We start from the raw sequence: 18089 nt of genomic DNA, 5'->3' as shown, positions 1-18089 counted from the left end.
TTTGTTCTTTTCTTGATTTTTTTTTGTTCCTTTCTTGATTTTTTTTGTTCCTTTCTTGATTTTTTTTGTTTTTTTTCTTGATTTTTTTGTTCCTTTCTTGATTTTTTTGTTCTTTTCTTGATTTTTTTTGTTCCTTTCTTGATTTTTTTGTTCCTTTCTTGATTTTTTTTGTTCCTTTCTTGATTTTTTTTGTTCCTTTCTTGATTTTTTTTGTTCCTTTCTTGATTTTTTTGTTCCTTTCTTGATTTTTTTTGTTCCTTTCTTGATTTTTTTTGTTCCTTTCTTGATTTTTTTTTGTTCCTTTCTTGATTTTTTTGTTCTTGATTTTTTTGTTCCTTTGCTGATTTTTTGTTCATTTTTTGATTGGGGGGCGGGGGGGGGGATTTTTGTCTGGTTTTATTTTTATTTCCTTTTTTTCCTCCCCATTTTTATCGTTTCTTGTCTCTCCCGCCTCAGAGGATGCTCCCCGCAGCCCGGCCGATCCCCCCCCTCCCCCCCCGCCCAGCCCCAGACGAGGCCTTACACCCCGACATCCTCCTCCGGCCGGCACGAAACGGGGCAAAATCCCTCCGTTTTGGGGGTTTTCCCCCACCTCCTCCTCCAGCTGGCGCAAAACGGGGCAAAACCCCTCGATTTGGGGGGTTTCCCTTGCTCCCACACGGTGCAGAGGGAAAAACGCTTCGCCCCCATCCCCCCCCCCGCCCCCCACCCCCCCCCCCACCCCGTCACGGTCGCACAGGGTTTGTTTTGGGGTTCGGGGGGATTTATTTGGGGGAGGGGGGAAGCCGCTTTCACCCCCAAAACGCCGCTGACGGGGAGAGGTGGGAGACGCCGTTTTGGGGCTCTGGGGACACCCCGATATCCCCGTCCGCCCCCTCCCCCCCCTCCCCAAGGGTCCCGTTGACTGAATGTGCCTGTTTTTTCTAAAAATCGACTTTAAAAACCTACCTCCGAACCCCCCCTCCCTGCCACCGCCCCCCGAATTTCACCTCCCTGAACCCCCCAAAAGAGAGGAGCCAACCGGACGGTGGCAGAGCAGCCCCGAAACCGGCCCCGTGAGCGAAAAAGTAGCCCCAAAAATGACCAAAATGGCCCCAAAAAGACTGAAATAGCCCAAAAATGACTGAAATGGCCCCCCAAAAAGACCAAAATGGCCCCAAAATGACCAAAATGGCCCCCAAAAGACTGAAATGGCCCAAAAATGACCGAAATGGCCCCCAAAAGACTGAAATAGCCCCAAAATGACCAAACTGGCCCCCAAAAATGACGGAAATGGCCCCCAAAAGACTGAAATAGCCCAAAAATGACCAAACTGGCCCCCCCAAAATGACCAAAATGGCCCCCAAAAGACTGAAATAGCCCAAAAATGACGGAAATGGCCCCCAAAAATGACGGAAATGGCCCCCAAAAGACTGAAATAGCCCAAAAATGACGGAAATGGCCCCCAAAAATGACCGAAATGGCCCCCAAAAGACTTGAAAATAGCCCAAAAATGACGGAAATGGCCCCCAAAAATGACCGAAATGGCCCCCAAAAGACTGAAATAGCCCAAAAATGACCAAACTGGCCCCCAAAAATGACTGAAATGGCCCCCAAAAGACTGAAATAGCCCCAAAATGACCAAACTGGCCCCCCAAAAATGACCAAAATGGCCTCCAAGTGATTGCAATAGCCCCAAATTAACCAAAACTGCTCAAAATTGACCAAAATCTCTCAAAAAAAACCCCAGCCACACCAGAAAAACCCAAACCAACCCTGGATCCGAGTGTGAAGCGGCTCCAGCCCGGTGGTTTCTCTCCTCCCCCTCCTTGAGCGCGATTCGGGTGGAAATGAAGGTGTGTTGGTTAAAAACGGGTGGTTTTCCCCTGTTTTCGTGCCCTGATGGGGGCGGGACAGTGAAATGTCCCTAAATGGGTGGGTTTTACCCCAATTTCCCCTCGGCAAAGCTTCACGGTTGTGTCTTATCCGGAAAAAAAAAAAAAAAAAGCAAAACAAAGTGACACCAAAACGGCTTCTTTTCGTAATAAAAATGGATAAAACCGCAGCGGTGTGGAAGTGAGCGCGGTTTGGGGCAGAAATGAGGGGTTTGGGGCAGAAATGGGTTGGGGGATGCCTGGATTTGGGGTAAATAAACCCAATTTAGGTGCTGGGCTGTGGCTTCTCTGAGGGCTCCTGTTGGGGTTGTGCTGCCCTGGGTTTTGGGGTAAATAAACCCGATTTTAGGTGCTGGGCTGTGGCTTCTCTGAGGGCTCCTGTTGGGGTTGTGCTGCCCTGGGTTTTGAGGGTAAATAAACCCAATTTAGGTGCTGGGCTGTGGCTTCTCCGGGGGCTCCTGTTGGGGTTGTGCTGCCCTGGGTTTTGGGGTAAATAAACCCGATTTTAGGTGCTGGGCTGTGGCTTCTCCGAGGGCTCCTGTTGGGGTTGTGCTGCCCTGGGTTTTGGGGTAAATAAACCCAATTTTAGGTGCTGGGCTGTGGCTTCTCCGAGGGCTCCTGTTGGGGTTGTGCTGCCCTGGGTTTTGGGGTAAATAAACCCAATTTTAGGTGCTGGGCTGTGGCTTCTCCGGGGGCTCCTGTTGGGGTTGTGCTGCCCTGGGTTTTGGGGTAAATAAACCCAATTTAGGTGCTGGGCTGTGGCTTCTCTGAGGGCTCCTGTTGGGGTTGTGCTGCCCTGGGTTTTGGGGTAAATAAACCCGATTTTAGGTGCTGGGCTGTGGCTTCTCCGAGGGCTCCTGTTGGGGTTGTGCTGCCCTGGGTTTTGGGGTAAATAAACCCAATTTAGGTGCTGGGCTGTGGCTTCTCCGAGGGCTCCTGTTGGGGTTGTGCTGCCCTGGGTTTTTGGGGGTAAATAAACCCAATTTTAGGTGCTGGGCTGTGGCTTCTCCGAGGGCTCCTGTTGGGGTTGTGCTGCCCTGGGTTTTTGGGGTAAATAAACCCAATTTTAGGTGCTGGGCTGTGGCTTCTCCGAGGGCTCCTGTTGGGGTTGTGCTGCCCTGGGTTTTTGGGGTAAATAAACCCAATTTTAGGTGCTGGGCTGTGGCTTCTCCGAGGGCTCCTGTTGGGGTTGTGCTGCCCTGGGTTTTTGGGGTAAATAAACCCAATTTAGGTGCTGGGCTGTGGCTTCTCCGAGGGCTCCTGTTGGGGTTGTGCTGCCCTGGGTTTTGGGGTAAATAAACCCAATTTAGGTGCTGGGCTGTGGCTTCTCCGAGGGCTCCTGTTGGGGTTGTGCTGCCCTGGGTTTTGGGGTAAATAAACCCAATTTTAGCTGCTGGGCTGTGGCTTCTCCGAGGGCTCCTGTTGGGGTTGTGCTGCCCTGGGTTTTTGGGGTAAATAAACCCAATTTTAGGTGCTGGGCTGTGGCTTCTCCGAGGGCTCCTGTTGGGGTTGTGCTGCCCTGGGTTTTGGGGTAAATAAACCCGATTTTAGGTGCTGGGCTGTGGCTTCTCCGAGGGCTCCTATTGGGGTTGTGCTGCCCTGGGTTTTGGGGTAAATAAACCTGATTTTAGGTGCTGGGCTGTGGCTTCTCCGAGGGCTCCTGTTGGGGTTGTGCTGCCCTGGGTTTTGGGGTAAATAAACCTGATTTTAGGTGCTGGGCTGTGGCTTCTCCGAGGGCTCCTGTTGGGGTTGTGCTGCCCTGGGTTTTTGGGGTAAATAAACCCAATTTAGGTGCTGGGCTGTGGCTTCTCCGAGGGCTCCTGTTGGGGTTGTGCTGCCCTGGGTTTTGGGGTAAATAAACCCAATTTTAGCTGCTGGGCTGTGGCTTCTCCGAGGGCTCCTGTTGGGGTTGTGCTGCCCTGTTTTTTGGGGTGAAATCTGCCCCATTAGGGGCTTTTGCCACTCGCTGGCCCCGGCCTGACGTGCGAATTAATCCCTTGGCAGATTTATTTTGCAGCTAAATCACCCGAATTGGGGCAAAGGCCGGCGCCGGAGAGCCGCCACCCCGCCCTCGGGGTAAGGTGGGGGGGGGGGACGTTACTCCTCCTTGGCCTCCTTCGGGGGGTGGGCTTAGGGTGGGGGTCCCCGGACCCCCCGGCTCCCCTGGGGGGTTGTGGGGCCCCCCCGGCCGTCCAGGGGGGGGCAGCGGTCGATCTCGAACGCCGACGTTGCGACGGGGTTTTATTGGGATGAAATAAATAGCGTCCAGGGGGGGGGATCTCGGCCGTGGGGACGCGTCCGTGTGTCCCCCCCCCCCGGGGGGTCCCGTCCCCCGTCCCCGCTGGCGCAGCGGGACCCCGGTGTCCCCGATGTCCGTCCTCTTCCCCCTCAGGTGCTGCCGTCCTTGGGCTTGGTGGTGCTCAGCGGGACGGTGACCTCCTCGTCCTTGAGGTGACCCGCTCTGCGGTCGCGCCAGGGGAAGAGAAACCCCAAAACCTTCGTCCCTTCCCACCCCAAAACCTTCGTCCCCACCCCAAAACCTTCGTCCCCACCCCAAAACCTTCGTCCCCACCCCAAAACCTTCGTCCCCGCTCCAAAACCTTCGTCCCCGCCCCAAAACCTTCGTCCCCGCTCCAAAACCTTCGTCCCCCACCCCAAAACCTTCATCCCCGCTCCAAAACCTTCATCCCCGCTCCAAAACCTTCGTCCCCACCCCAAAACCTTCATCCCCACTCCAAAACCTTCATCCCCACTCCAAAACCTTCATCCCCGCTCCAAAACCTTCGTCCCCGCCCCAAAACCTTCATCCCCGCTCCAAAACCTTCGTCCCCACCTCAAAACCTTCATCCCCACCCCAAAACCTTCGTCCCCACCCCAAAACCTTCATCCCCGCTCCAAAACCTTCGACCCCACCCCAAAACCTTCGTCCCCACCCCAAAACCTTCGTCCCCGCTCCAAAACCTTCGTCCCCACCTCAAAACCTTCATCCCCACCCCAAAATCTTCGTCCCTTCCCACCCCAAAACCTTTGTCCCTTCTTGACCCCAAAACCTTTGTCCCTTCTTGACCCCAAAACCTTTGTCCCTTCTTTACCCCAAAAACTTCGTCCCTTCCCACCCCAAATCCTTCGTCCCCACCCCAAAACCTTCGTCCCCACCCCAAAACCTTCATCCCCGCTCCAAAACCTTCGTCCCCACCTCAAAACCTTCATCCCCACCCCAAAATCTTCGTCCCTTCCCACCCCAAAACCTTTGTCCCTTCTTGGCCCCAAAACCTTCGTCCCTTCCCACCTCAAAACTTTCGTCCCCACCCCAAAACCTTTTTTTCCTTCTCAACCCCCAAAACCTTTGTCCCCACCCCAAAACCTTCGTCCCCACCCCAAAACCCTTGTCCCTTCCCACCCCAAAACCTTTTTTTCCTTCTCAACCCCCAAAAACCTCTGTCCCTTCCCACCCCAAAACTTCATCCTCACCCCAAAACCTTCGTACCCACCCCAAAACTTCATCCTTCCCACCCCAAAACCTTCATCCCTTCCCACCCCAAAACCTTCATCCCTTCTCACCCCAAAACTTCTTCCCTTCTCACCCCAAAACTTCATCCCTTCCCACCCCAAAACCTTTGTCCCCACCCCAAAACCTTCATCCCTTCCCACCCCAAAACCTTCATCCACACCCCAAAACTTCATCCCTTCCCACCCCAAAACCTTCATCCCTTCCCACCCCAAAACCTTCATCCCTTCCCACCCCAAAACCTTCATCCACACCCCAAAACTTCATCCCTTCCCACCCCAAAACCTTCATCCCTTCCCACCCCAAAACTTCATCCTTCCCACCCCAAAACTTCATCCCTTCTCACCCCAAAACTTCATCCTTCCCACCCCAAAACTTCATCCCTCCACACCCCAAAACTTCATCCCTTCCCACCCCAAAACTTCGTCACTTCTCACCCCAAAACTTTGTCCCTTCCCACCCCAAACCTTCGTCCCTTCTCACCCCAAAACTTCATCCCTTCCCACCCCAAAACTTCATCCCTTCTCACCCCGAAACTTTGTCCCTTCCCACCCCAAAACCTTCATCCCTTCTCACCCCCAAAACCTTTGTCCCTTCCCACCCCAAAACTTCATCCTTCCCACTCCAAAACTTCATCCTTCCCACCCCAAAACGTCATCCTTCCCACCCCAAAACTTCATCCCTTCTCACCCCCAAAACTTCATCCTTCCCACCCCCAAAACTTCATCCTTCCCACCCCCAAAACTTCATCCTTCCCACCCCAAAACTTCATCCCTTCTCACCCCAAAACCTTCGTCCCTTTCCACCCCAAAACTTCATCCCTTCTCACCCCAAAACCTTCTGAGTTCCCCCCAGAAGGAAATCTCGCCCCGACAGGGGGCTTTCTCCCCACCCCGTGTGTCTCCCCACCACGAAAGGCTCGGGGGGGGAAAAGGGGATCTGGTGGGGCCGGGGGCCCTCGGGGTGGCCGTCGGGGGCTCCTCACCGCCTCTCGACGTCCTCGATGGTCTCGGGCAGGGGCACGTTGCGGGTCTCGGGCAGGAAGCCGGTGGCGATGGCCGAGATGATGGGGGCAGCCCCGTAGATGATGAGGGGCAGCACCGGGGTCACGTCGGCTGCCATGCGCACCAGGGGGGCCACCATGCTCCCGACGCGGGCCATGGTGCCCCCCAGGCCCATCCCCGTCTGCCTGTGCCGGGGAGAGGGAGGGGGTGGGTGGAGGGATGGAGGGAGGCATGGATGGAGGGAGGCATGGATGGAGGGAGGGATGGATGGATGGATGGAGGGATGGATAGATGGGTTGAGGGATGGAGGGATGGATGGATGGATGGATGGATGGATGGATGGATGGGTTGAGGGATGCATGGATGGATGGATGGATGGGTTGAGGGATGCATGGATGGATGGATGGATGGATGGGTTGAGGGATGGAGGGATGGATGGATGGATGGGTTGAGGGGTTGAGGGAGGGAGGGATGGATGGATGGATGGATGGATGGATGGGTTGAGGGATGGATGCATGGATGGATGGATGGATGGGTTGAGGGAGGGAGGGATGGATGGATGGAGGGGTTGAGGGGTTGAGGGAGGGATGGATGGATGGATGGATGGATGGAGGGGTTGAGGGGTTGAGGGAGGGATGGATGGATGGATGGATGGATGGATGGATGGATGGGTTGAGGGATGGATGGATGGGTTGAGGGATGGAGGGATGGAGGGATGGATGGATGGATGGGTTGAGGGATGGAGGGATGGATGGATGGATGGGTTGAGGGGTTGAGGGAGGGATGGATGGATGGATGGATGGATGGGTTGAGGGATGGATGGATGGATGGATGGATGGATGGATGGATGGATGGAGGGGTTGAGGGGTTGAGGGAGGGATGGATGGATGGATGGATGGATGGATGGATGGATGGATGGATGGGTTGAGGGATGCATGGATGGATGGATGGGTGGGTTGAGGGAGGGAGGGATGGATGGATGGATGGATGGATGGGTGGGTTGAGGGAGGGAGGGATGGATGGATGGAGGGGTTGAGGGGAGGGATGGATGGATGGATGGATGGGTTGAGGGATGCATGGATGGATGGATGGATGGATGGGTTGAGGGATGGATGGATGGATGGATGGATGGATGGATGGATGGGTTGAGGAGGGAGGATGGATGATGGATGGATGGGTTGAGGGATGCATGGATGGATGGATGGATGGATGGGTTGAGGGGATGGATGGATGGATGGATGGAGGGATGGGTTGAGGGAGGGAGGGATGGATGGTGGTTGGATGGATGAAGAGGCGGTTGGATGGAGGGGTTGAGGGATGGATGGATGGGTGGATGAAGAGGGGGTTGGGTGGATGAAGAGGGGGTTGGGTGGATGAAGGTGGAGGTTGGGTGGATGAAGAGGGGGTTGGGTGGATGAAGAGGGGTTGGTGGTGAGAGGGGGTTGGGTGGATGAAGAGGGGGAGGGGTTGGGTGATGAGGGATGGTGGAGGAGTGGGGTTGATGAGGGGGTTGGGTGGATGAAGAGGGGGTTGAGGGATGGACGAAGAGTTGGATGGAGGGCTCGAGGGCTCCACGAGGGATGGGTGGAGATGCGGTTGGAGGGGTGGAGAGGTGGGCGGGCGGCCGGGTTGAGGGACGGCTGGGTTGGTGCGTGGCAGGACTTTGGCGTGGGCGGGTGGTGGTTGGACTGTTGGTGGGTGGGCCGGTGGGCTGGTCGGCGGGACGGGCGGTTTGGCTTGATGGGCGGAGGGTGACCTGGCCGGTGGGTGAGCGGCTGGAGGGACGGCCGAGGGGGATGGTGGAGGGCGGGCCGCGGTGCCGGCCGCCCCCGGGGGTGACCACCACCCACCTGATGACGGTGGGGAAGAGCTCTCCGGAGAAGATGTAGGCGCAGTTGAAGGAGGCGGCCAGCGACCCCTTCCCAACGACCGCCAAGGCCATGCGCAGCATCTGCAGCTCTGGGGGCGGGGCGGGAAGGTCCCTCCGGGCCCCCAAACGGCTCCTCGGCGACCCACCGACGGGTCCCCTTCCCCCCAACCTCTACCGCCACCCCCGAATGTCCCCAGCTCCCCCCAGTGACCCTCCAGCCTTCGACCTCTATCGCTGTCCCCCCAGTGAACCCCCAGCATCCCCCCCACCCCTCTGTCCTCCCACCTCCACCCGTCCTTCCAACCTCCACCCGTCCTTCCACCCTCTCCCTCATCTTCCAACCTCCTCCATCTTCCAACCTCCTCCATCTTCCAGCCTCCTCCATCTTCCAACCTCCCACATCTACCAACCTCCCTCATCTTCCAACCTCCTCCATCTTCCACCTCCACCATCTTCCAACCTCCTCATCTACCAACCTCCTCCATCTTCCCACCTCCACCATCTTCCAACCTCCCTCATCTTCCCACCTCCACCATCTTCCCACCTCCACCATCTTCCCCACCTCCACCATCTTCCCACCTCCACCATCTTCCCACCTCCACCAACTCCCACCTCCTTCATCTTCCCACCTCCACCATCTTCCCACCTCCCTCATCTTCCCACCACCTCCATCTTCCCACCTCCTCCATCTTCCAACCTCCCTCATCTTCCCACCTCCACCAACTCCCACCTCCACCATCTTCCCACCTCCACCATCTTCCCACCTCCACCATCTTCCCACCTCCACCATCTTCCCACCTCCTTCGTCTTCCCACCTCCTTCGTCTTCCCACCTCCTTCGTCTTCCCACCTCCACCATCTTCCCACCTCCACCATCTTCCCACCTCCACCATCTTCCCACCTCCACCATCTTCCCACCTCCACCATCTTCCCACCTCCCTCATCTTCCCACCTCCTTCATCTTCCCACATCCACCATCTTCCCACCTCCTCCATCTTCCCACCTCCTCCATCTTCCAACCTCCCTCATCTTCCCACCTCCACCATCTTCCCACCCTCCACCATCTTCCCACCTCCACCATCTTCCCACCTCCACCATCTTCCCACCTCCACCATCTTCCCACCTCCTTCGTCTTCCCACCTCCTTCGTCTTCCCACCTCCTTCGTCTTACCCACCTCCACCATCTTCCCACCCTCCACCATCTTCCCACCTCCACCATCTTCCCCACCTCCACCATCTTCCCACCTCCACCATCTTCCCACCTCCCTCATCTTCCCACCTCCTTCATCTTCCCACATCCACCATCTTCCCACCTCCACCATCTTCCCACCTCCTCCGTCTTCCCACCTCCTTCGTCTTCCCACCTCCTCCATCTTCCCACCTCCTCCATCTTCCCACCTCCTCCATCTTCCCCGACCTCCACCATCTTCCAGCCTCCCTCATCTTCCCACCTCCTTCATCTTCCCACCTCCACCATCTTCCCACCTCCTTCGTCTTCCCACCTCCTTCGTCTTCCCACCTCCACCATCTTCCCACCTCCACCATCTTCCCACCTCCACCATCTTCCCACCTCCACCATCTTCCCACCTCCTCCATCTTCCCACCTCCACCATCTTCCAGCCTCCCTCATCTTCCCACCTCCTTCATCTTCCCACCTCCACCATCTTCCCACCTCCACCATCTTCCCACCTCCACCATCTTCCCACCTCCTTCATCTTCCCACCTCCACCATCTTCCCACCTCCACCATCTTCCAACCTCCACCATCTTCCCACCTCCACCATCTTCCCCACCTCCACCATCTTCCCACCTCCTTCGTCTTCCCACCTCCACCATCTTCCCACCTCCACCATCTTCCCACCTCCACCATCTTCCCACCTCCACCATCTTCCCACCTCCTCCATCTTCCCACCTCCACCATCTTCCAGCCTCCCTCATCTTCCCACCTCCTTCATCTTCCCACCTCCACCATCTTCCCACCTCCACCATCTTCCCACCTCCTTCATCTTCCACCTCCACCATCTTCCCACCTCCACCATCTTCCCACCTCCACCATCTTCCCACCTCCACCATCTTCCCACCTCCACCATCTTCCCACCTCCTTCGTCTTCCCACCTCCTTCGTCTTCCCACCTCCACCATCTTCCCACCTCCTTCGTCTTCCCACCTCCTTCGTCTTCCCACCTCCACCATCTTCCCACCTCCACCATCTTCCCACCTCCTCCATCTTCCCACCTCCACCATCTTCCCACCTCCTCCATCTTCCCAGCCTCCGTCCCTCCGACTTCCCTACCCTTCTACCTCTTCTTCCTCCTTCCCACTGTCCTTCACCCCTCCAACCTCCATCCCCTCCCCCTCTCCATCCTTCCCACCATCCCTCCGTCCCGTTCTCCTCCATCCCACCGTCCCTCCGTCCCTCCCGGCGCCCACACCCGTTGGCACAACGATGTTGGCGAGGATGCAGACGCCGGCGAGCGCCAAGGCGCCGCCCTGGGCCACCCGCCGCCCCCACGCAGCTGATGGCCAGCACCGAGGCCAGCTTGGCCGGGATGTCCACAGCCCCGAAGACCAGCTGGCTCAAGTAGATGTCCACCCCGAAGCCCTGCAGATCCATGGCCAGCCCGTAGTAGGCGAAGCTGGTGGAGAACCTGCCCCCAAAACCCAACGTTTCAACACAAAACCCGCCAGGAATGACTCGGTGGGGACCAAAAAGGTGCCGTTTGGCCCCAAAAAAGGTGATTCTTGACCCAAAAAAGGTGGGGTTTGCCCCAAAATGGTGGGGGTTTTGGGCCTCCAAAATGGTGGTGGGTTTGGCCCCCAAAATGGTGGTGGGTTTGGCCCCCAAAATGGTGGTGGGTTTGGCTCCCCAAATGGTAGGGTTTGACCCTAAAAAGGTGTGTTTTGCACCAAAAAGGCGGGATTTGGCCGCCCCCCACATAGGTGTGGTTTTGGACCCCAAAAAGGCCTCCCTCAAAGGTTGTTTGTTGACCCCCAAAAGGTGGGTGTTGACCCCCAAAAAGATGGGGTTTGCCCCCAAAAAGGTGATTTTGGCCACCCAAAAGGTGGGGTTTGACCCCAAAAAAGGTGGGGTTGGCCCCCAAAAAAGGGTCTTTTTGGCCCCCTAAAAAGATGGGATTTGCCCCAAAAGCTGGGGTTTGGCCCACAAAAATGTTGGCTTTGGCCCCCCCAAAAAGGTGTCTTTCGACCCCCCTCTAAAGACCTTTTTTTTTGCCCCAAAAGGTGGTTTTTGGCCCCTCCCAAGACCGTTTTTGCCCCCAAAGGTGGGGTTTGACCCCAAAAAGTGAGTTTTTACCCCCCCAGACTGTTTTTGGCCCCCCAAAAGGTGGGGTTTGACCCCCTCCAAGACCTTTTTTGCCTCAAAAAGTGGGTTTTGACCCCCCCCAAGACTGTTTTTGCCCCAAAAGGTCGGTTTTGAACCCCTCCCCCCGACCCTTTTTGCCCCAAAAGGTGGGGTTTGGCCCCAAAGTGGCCGCACTTGCCAGACGAAGGCGACGCCGCAGGAGACCGTCCTCATCCCCGGGGTGCGGCCCAGGGCAGCCAGGGCCCCCCCCGGCAGCGGCGGCTCCGGCCCAGGGCAGCCAGGGCCCCCCCGGCAGCGGCGGCTCCCGTCGCAAGGCCAGCGCCCTGGGCAACACCTGGCGGGTAGGGGGGATCGGGCGGGATCTGGAGGGATCTGGAGGGATCCGTGGCCGGGGGGGGAGGGGCCCGGGGGGGAAGGGAGGGGACGCACGGCCCCGGGTGGGGCTAGTGGGGCCGGTGGGATGGAGAAGAGGGAGATCTCGGGAGGGATCGGAGGGATCGAGGAGGGGGACCTAGGTGGGATTGGAGGGATCTGGGAGGAATACGAGGGCTCTTGGGGGATCCAGGTGATCTGGAGGGGATCGGAGGGATCTGGGGGGTGGTTCTAGGTGGGATCAGAGGGATACAAGGGGTCTTGGGGGGATCCAGGTGATCTGGAGGGGATCGGAGGGATCTGGGGGGTGGTTCTAGGTGGGATCAGAGGGATACAAGGGCTCTTGGGGGATCCAGGTGATCTGGAGGGGATCGGAGGGATCTGAGGGGCGGTTCTAGGTGGGATCAGAGGGATACAAGGGGTCTTGGGGGGATCCAGGTGATCTGGAGGGGATCGGAGGGATCTGGGGGGTGGTTCTAGGTGGGATCAGAGGGATACAAGGGCTCTTGGGGGGATCCAGGTGATCTGGAGGGGATCGGAGGGATCTGGGGGGTGGTTCTAGGTGGGATCAGAGGGATACAAGGGCTCTTGGGGGGATCCAGGTGATCTGGAGGGGATCGGAGGGATCTGAGGGGCAGTTCTAGGTGGGATCAGAGGGATCTCAGGGGGGATAATGGGGACCTGGGTGGGGCTGGTGGGGCCGGTGGGATCGAGAAGAGGGAGTGAGGGATCTCAGGAGGTATCCAGGGGATCTGGAGGGGATCGATCGGAGGGACCGAGACGGGAATCTAGGTGGGATCAGAGGGATCTGGGAAGGATGCAAGGGGTCTTGGGGGGATCCAGGTGAACTGGAGGGATGGGGGAGGGGGGGGTGTGGAGAGATCTAAGAAGGACACAGGGAATGTGGGGGGATCCAAGAGATCAGGAGGGATCTAAGGGGGAGCTCAGAAGTATCTATGAGGGATAGAGGGGGTCGGGGGGGGGGGGATCTAGGCTGAGAGGAGATGGGGGGATCTTAGGGAGAACGAGGAGGTTCTGGAAGGTTTTGGGGGATCCAGTGAGATCTGGGAGGGACCGTGTGGGGATGTAGGGGCGGATACAAGGGAACTGGAGGGGATCTAGGGGGGACTGGGGGGGATCTGGAGGGTCTGGGGGAGCCGATCAAGGGGATCTGGGAGGCATCTGGGGGATCAGAGGGATCTTGGTGGGGTGGGGAGGGCTCCAGGAGGCCCTGGGAACCCCCCCCCCCCGTCACCTCCTCGCTGAGCTTGTCCCCCTCCTCCTTCCTCCCGTTGACGCGGGCGACTTTGCGGAGCCCCTCGAGGGCCAGGTCGGGTCTCCCCGAAATCACCTGCCACCGGGCGGACTCCACGAAGAGCCTCGGGGGCGCGGGGAGGAAGAGGAGTTACGGCGGGGTGGGGGTGTCCCTGCTCCCACCCTACACCTCCCACCGCCCACCGAGGACCCCCTCCAAGGAGCGTAGACCCCCCCCCCCCCCCAAAATCCGGGATGGGGGTGGGCAGGCGCCTGGGTTCCCCGTACCAGGAGTAGAGGAAGAAGAGGAAGAAAGGGAGGGAGACGACGAGCTGGAGCCAGCGCCAATGCGGGAGGCCGAAGGCCGCGGCCGCCAGCACGAACTGCCCCAAGGTGTAGCAGTAGCCGTTGATGGTGCCCACCACGGCGCGCGCTTCCGTCGGGATCCACTCCATGCCTGCGGGCAGCCGTCAGCGCGCAGCGAGGGGGGAACGATCCCAGGGGGCGTGTGGGTGTGTCCCCCCCCCGAGGGTCAACGGTGGTGGGGCTGGAGCGTGGGACCCCCCCTGAGCATCAATGGTGGTTGGGGCTGGAGCATGGGACCCGACCCCCCCGAGGGTCAACGGTGGTGGGGCTGGAGCGTGGGACCCCCCCTGAGCATCAATGGTGGTTGGGGCTGGAACATGGGACCCCCCCGAGGGTCAACGGTGGTTGGTTGGAGCATGGGACCCCCCCGAGGGTCAACGGTGGTTGGGTTGAAGCCTGGGACCCCCCCCCGAGGGTCAGTGGTGGTTGGTTGGAGCATGGGACCCCCCCTGAACGTCAATCATGGTTGGGGCTGGAACGTGGGACCCCCCCCGAGGGTCAATGGTGGTGGGGCTGGAGCATGGGACCCCCTCGAGCGTCAGTGGTGGTGTGGGTCCCCCCCCGAGGGTCAGCGGTGGTGGGGCTGGAGCATGGGGTCCCCCCCGAGGGTCAACGGTGGTTGGTTGGAGCATGGGACCCCCCCGAGGGTCAACGGTGGGGGGGCTGGAGCGTGGGACCCCCCTGAGCATCAATGGTGGTTGAAGCTGGAGCATGGGACCCCCCCCCCCCAAGCATCACTGGTGGTGGGGTTGGAGCGTGGGGTCCCCTCAAGGGTCAACGGTGGTTGGGTTGAAGCCTGGGACCCCCCCGAGGGTCAGTGGTGGTTGGGGTTGGAGCGTGGGACCCCCCGAGGGTCAATGGTGGTGTGGGTCCCCCCCGAGGGTCAACAGTGGTGGGGCTGGAACATGGGACCCCCCCAAAGGGTCAACGGTGGGGGGGCTGGAGCGTGGGACCCCCCCCGAGGGTCAGTGGTGGTGTGGGTCCCCCCCTGAGGGTCAGCAGTGGTGGGGTTGGAGCATGGGACCCCCGAGCGTCAACGGTGGTTGGGGCTGGAGCGTGGGACCTCCCCAAGGGTCAATAGTGGTTGGTTGGAGTGTGGGACCCCCCCGAGGGTCAACGGTGGTTGGGTTGAAGCCTGGGACCCCCCCGAGGGTCAGTGGTGGTTGGTTGGAGCATGGGACCCCCCTGAACGTCAATCGTGGTTGGGGTTGGAGCATGGGACCCCCCCCGAGGGTCAACGGTGGTTGGGGTTGGAGCGTGGGACCTCCCCGAGGGTCAACGGTGGTGGGGCTGGAGTGTGGGACCCCCCCTGAGCATCAATGGTGGTTGGGGCTGGAACATGGGACCCCCCCGAGGGTCAACGGTGGTTGGTTGGAGCATGGGACCCCCCCGAGGGTCAACGGTGGTGGGGCTGGAGCGTGGGACCCCCCTGAGCACAATGGTGGTTGGGACTGGAGCATGGGACCCCCCCCCAAGCGTCACTGGTGGTGGGGTTGGAGCGTGGGGTCCCCTCAAGGGTCAACGGTGGTTGGGTTGGAGCATGGGACCCCCCCGAGGGTCAGTGGTGGTTGGTTGGAGCATGGGACCCCCCTGAACGTCAATCGTGGTTGGGGCTGGAACGTGGGACCCCTCCCGAGGGTCAATGGTGGTGGGGCTGGAGCATGGGACCCCCTCGAGCGTCAGTGGTGGTGTGGATCCCCCCCGAGGGTCAGCGGTGGTGGGGTTGGAGCATGGGTCCCCTCAAGGGTCAACGGTGGTTGGGTTGAAGCCTGGGACCCCCCGAGGGTCAATGGTGGTTGGGGTTGGAGCATGGGACCCCCCCCGAGGGTCAGCGGTGGTTGGTTGGAGCATGGGACCCCCCCGAGGGTCAACGGTGGGGGGCTGGAGCGTGGGACCCCCCCGAGGGTCAGTGGTGGTGTGGGTCCCCCCCCGAGGGTCAGCGGTGGTGGGGCTGGAGCATGGGGTCCCCTCAAGGGTCAACGGTGGCTGGGTTGAAGCCTGGGACCCCCCGAGGGTCAATGGTGGTTGGGGTTGAAGCCTGGGACCCCCCGAGGGTCAATGGTGGTTGGGGTTGGAGCGTGGGACCCCCCCGAGGGTCAATGGTGGTTGGTTGGAGCATGGGACCCCCCTGAACATCAATCGTGGTTGGGGCTGGAACGTGGGACCCCCCCGAGGGTCAATGGTGGTGGGGCTGGAGCATGGGACCCCCTCGAGCGTCAGTGGTGGTGTGGGTCCCCCCCCGAGGGTCAGCGGTGGTGGGGTTGGAGCATGGGACCCCCCGAGCGTCAACGGTGGTTGGGGCTGGAGCGTGGGACCTCCCCGAGGGTCAATAGTGGTTGGTTGGAGCATGGGACCCCCCTGAACGTCAATCGTGGTTGGGGTTGGAGCATGGGACCCCCCCGAGGGTCAACGGTGGTTGGGGTTGGAGCATGGGGTCCCCCCAAGGGTCGATGGTGGTTGGGACTGGAGCGTGGGACCCCCCGAGGGTCAGTGGTGGTGTGGGTCCCCCCCCGAGGGTCACTGGTGGTGGGGCTGGAGCGTGGGGTCCCCCCGAGGGTCAACGGTGGTTGGGGCTGGAGCGTGGGACCTCCCCGAGGGTCAATAGTGGTTGGTTGGAGCATGGGACCCCCCCGAGGGTCAACGGTGTTTGGGGTTGGAGCATGGGGTCCCCCCAAGGGTCAATGGTGGTTGGGACTGGAGCGTGGGACCCCCCGAGGGTCAGCGATGGTTGGGGTTGGAGCGTGGGACCCCCCCGAGGGTCAACGGTGGGGGGGCTGGAGCGTGGGACCCCCCCCGAGGGTCAGCGGTGTGGGGTTGGAGCATGGGACCCCCCCAAAGGTCAGTGGTGGTGGGGCTGGAGCCCGGGTCCCCCCCGAGGGTGGCAGGGCCGGCGCGTGGCTGCCCGGGTGCTTCCCGTGGGGTGGGGGTGGTGGGACCAAGCCCCCCCCCAGGGGGTCCCCGGCTCACAGAGGGAGGCGGAGTTGAGGGACACCCCGGCCATGGCCAGGCCCGTCAGGAAGCGGCAGAGACAGTAGACGACGAAGGTGGGGGCGGCCGCGGTGCCGGCCCCCGTCACCCCCAGCTGCAGGTAGCACCAGGTCAGCAGCGCCCGGCGCCCGAACCTGCTGGGACACGGCACTGGGGGCACTGGGATGGGGGACACGGGGCGCTGGGAGCACTGGGAGGGGGGACACGGGGCGCTGGGTGTGTTGGGTTGCTTGATTTGGGGCACTGGGGCAGGGGTGTGAGGCACTGGGGATGCTGGGGTGGGGGGGTATGGGGGTGCTGGAGGTAACGGGGATGGGGCCTGTGGGGTGCTGGAGGCACTGGATGGGGGAAACGAGCTGGTGGGGCGCTGGGATGGGGGTTGCGGGGGTGCTGGGGCCACTGGGGTGGGGACATGGGCACTGGAATGGTGGCGATACGGGGTGCTGGGGGTTCTGGGTCAGGGACGTGGGGCGCTGGATGGGGACACGAGGCATTTGGAACACTGGGATGGGGAAAATGGGCACTGGGAATACTGGGATGAGTGACTTGGGCACAGTGGGACAAGCCGTACCGGGACAGACCCACCCCGGGGGCACTGGGGACACTGGGACACCAGGGGCCAGAGGGAGGGGAAGGCTATCCCTGCGCCTACCCCTCCCCTCTCCCAGCTCCCAGTTCATCCAGTACAGCTCTGGTATGGCCACTCACTTGTCAGAGAGGATCCCGAAGAGGCCGGAGCCCAGGAGGATCCCGGCCATGTAGATGGACTGGGCCACCTGCCTCAGCGTCTTGGACTCACACACCAGGTCCCACTGCCACCAGGAGGGGACGTGGGGGTCAACACCCGGACCCGTGGGTCCCCAAGACGGGGCGGGGAGCGGGGGGGGGGGGGGGGGGGCGCTGTGGGGCGCCCCTCACCTCGGTAACGATGGTGTGAGCGAAGACGCCGTCGCGGTAGGCCCAGCCGTCGCGGCAAGGCTCGGTGGCCGCCCCGTTGGCCGTGCCGTTGGCCGTGCCGTTGGCCTCCAAGAGGTGCCACTGGGGTTCCACGTAGCGGCGGCAGCGCTGGGGCCGGCGGTGGCCGTCGGAGGGGATGGAGACGAGGAGGGGGACGTCCCCGGTGCTGTCGTTGGCCGCGGGCCGAGGCCGGCAGTGATGCTCGGGGACGCCGGCGGTGAAGTTCTGCAGCAGGTTGTGGCTGGCCAGCATGAGCAGCGGAATGGCCAGGGCGGCCACGTAGGTCACCTGGAAGCGGCCCATCCCGCCCAGGCGGGCCAGCAGCTCCACGAAGGTCATGGCGGGATGAGAGATGGAGCTGGGGGGTGGGGAGGGGGGTGGGGGTGGCGGGGGTTCCAGGTCAGCTGGAGGGTGGGAGGAGAAGAGGTTGATGGGCAAGGAACGGCCAAGGGGTGGCTTGGAGGAAGGGGCGAGGGATGGATCCGGGGGTTGGCCAAGGGGTGGAGGAGGAAGGGCCAAGGGGTGGTTTGGGTGATCGATCAGCGGATGGATCCGGGGATTGGCCAAGGGGTGGAGG

At 60.6% G+C, this 18089-nt stretch overlaps 1 protein-coding gene across 1 annotated transcript; it reads right to left on the bottom strand.

The window, feature by feature from the left end:
- Positions 1-4262: 4262 nt before the first annotated feature.
- Positions 4263-17851, bottom strand: LOC147412371 (solute carrier family 22 member 6-like). The gene is given in 11 exon segments (XM_086481436.1): positions 4263-4335; positions 6368-6571; positions 8237-8345; positions 10686-10761; positions 10763-10901; positions 11754-11836; positions 13203-13326; positions 13490-13658; positions 16535-16689; positions 17264-17367; positions 17474-17851. Coding segments are annotated over 11 exon segments (1614 nt in total).
- Between the last annotated feature and the right edge of the window lie 238 nt (positions 17852-18089).

Source organism: Leptosomus discolor, unplaced genomic scaffold (genome assembly GCF_034619465.1).
Source record: "Leptosomus discolor isolate bLepDis1 unplaced genomic scaffold, bLepDis1.hap2 HAP2_SCAFFOLD_180, whole genome shotgun sequence".
NCBI classification, from domain to species: domain Eukaryota; kingdom Metazoa; phylum Chordata; class Aves; order Leptosomiformes; family Leptosomidae; genus Leptosomus; species Leptosomus discolor.
Note: the sequence above shows the minus strand (reverse complement) of the source record. Positions and strands in the feature narration are given on the sequence as shown.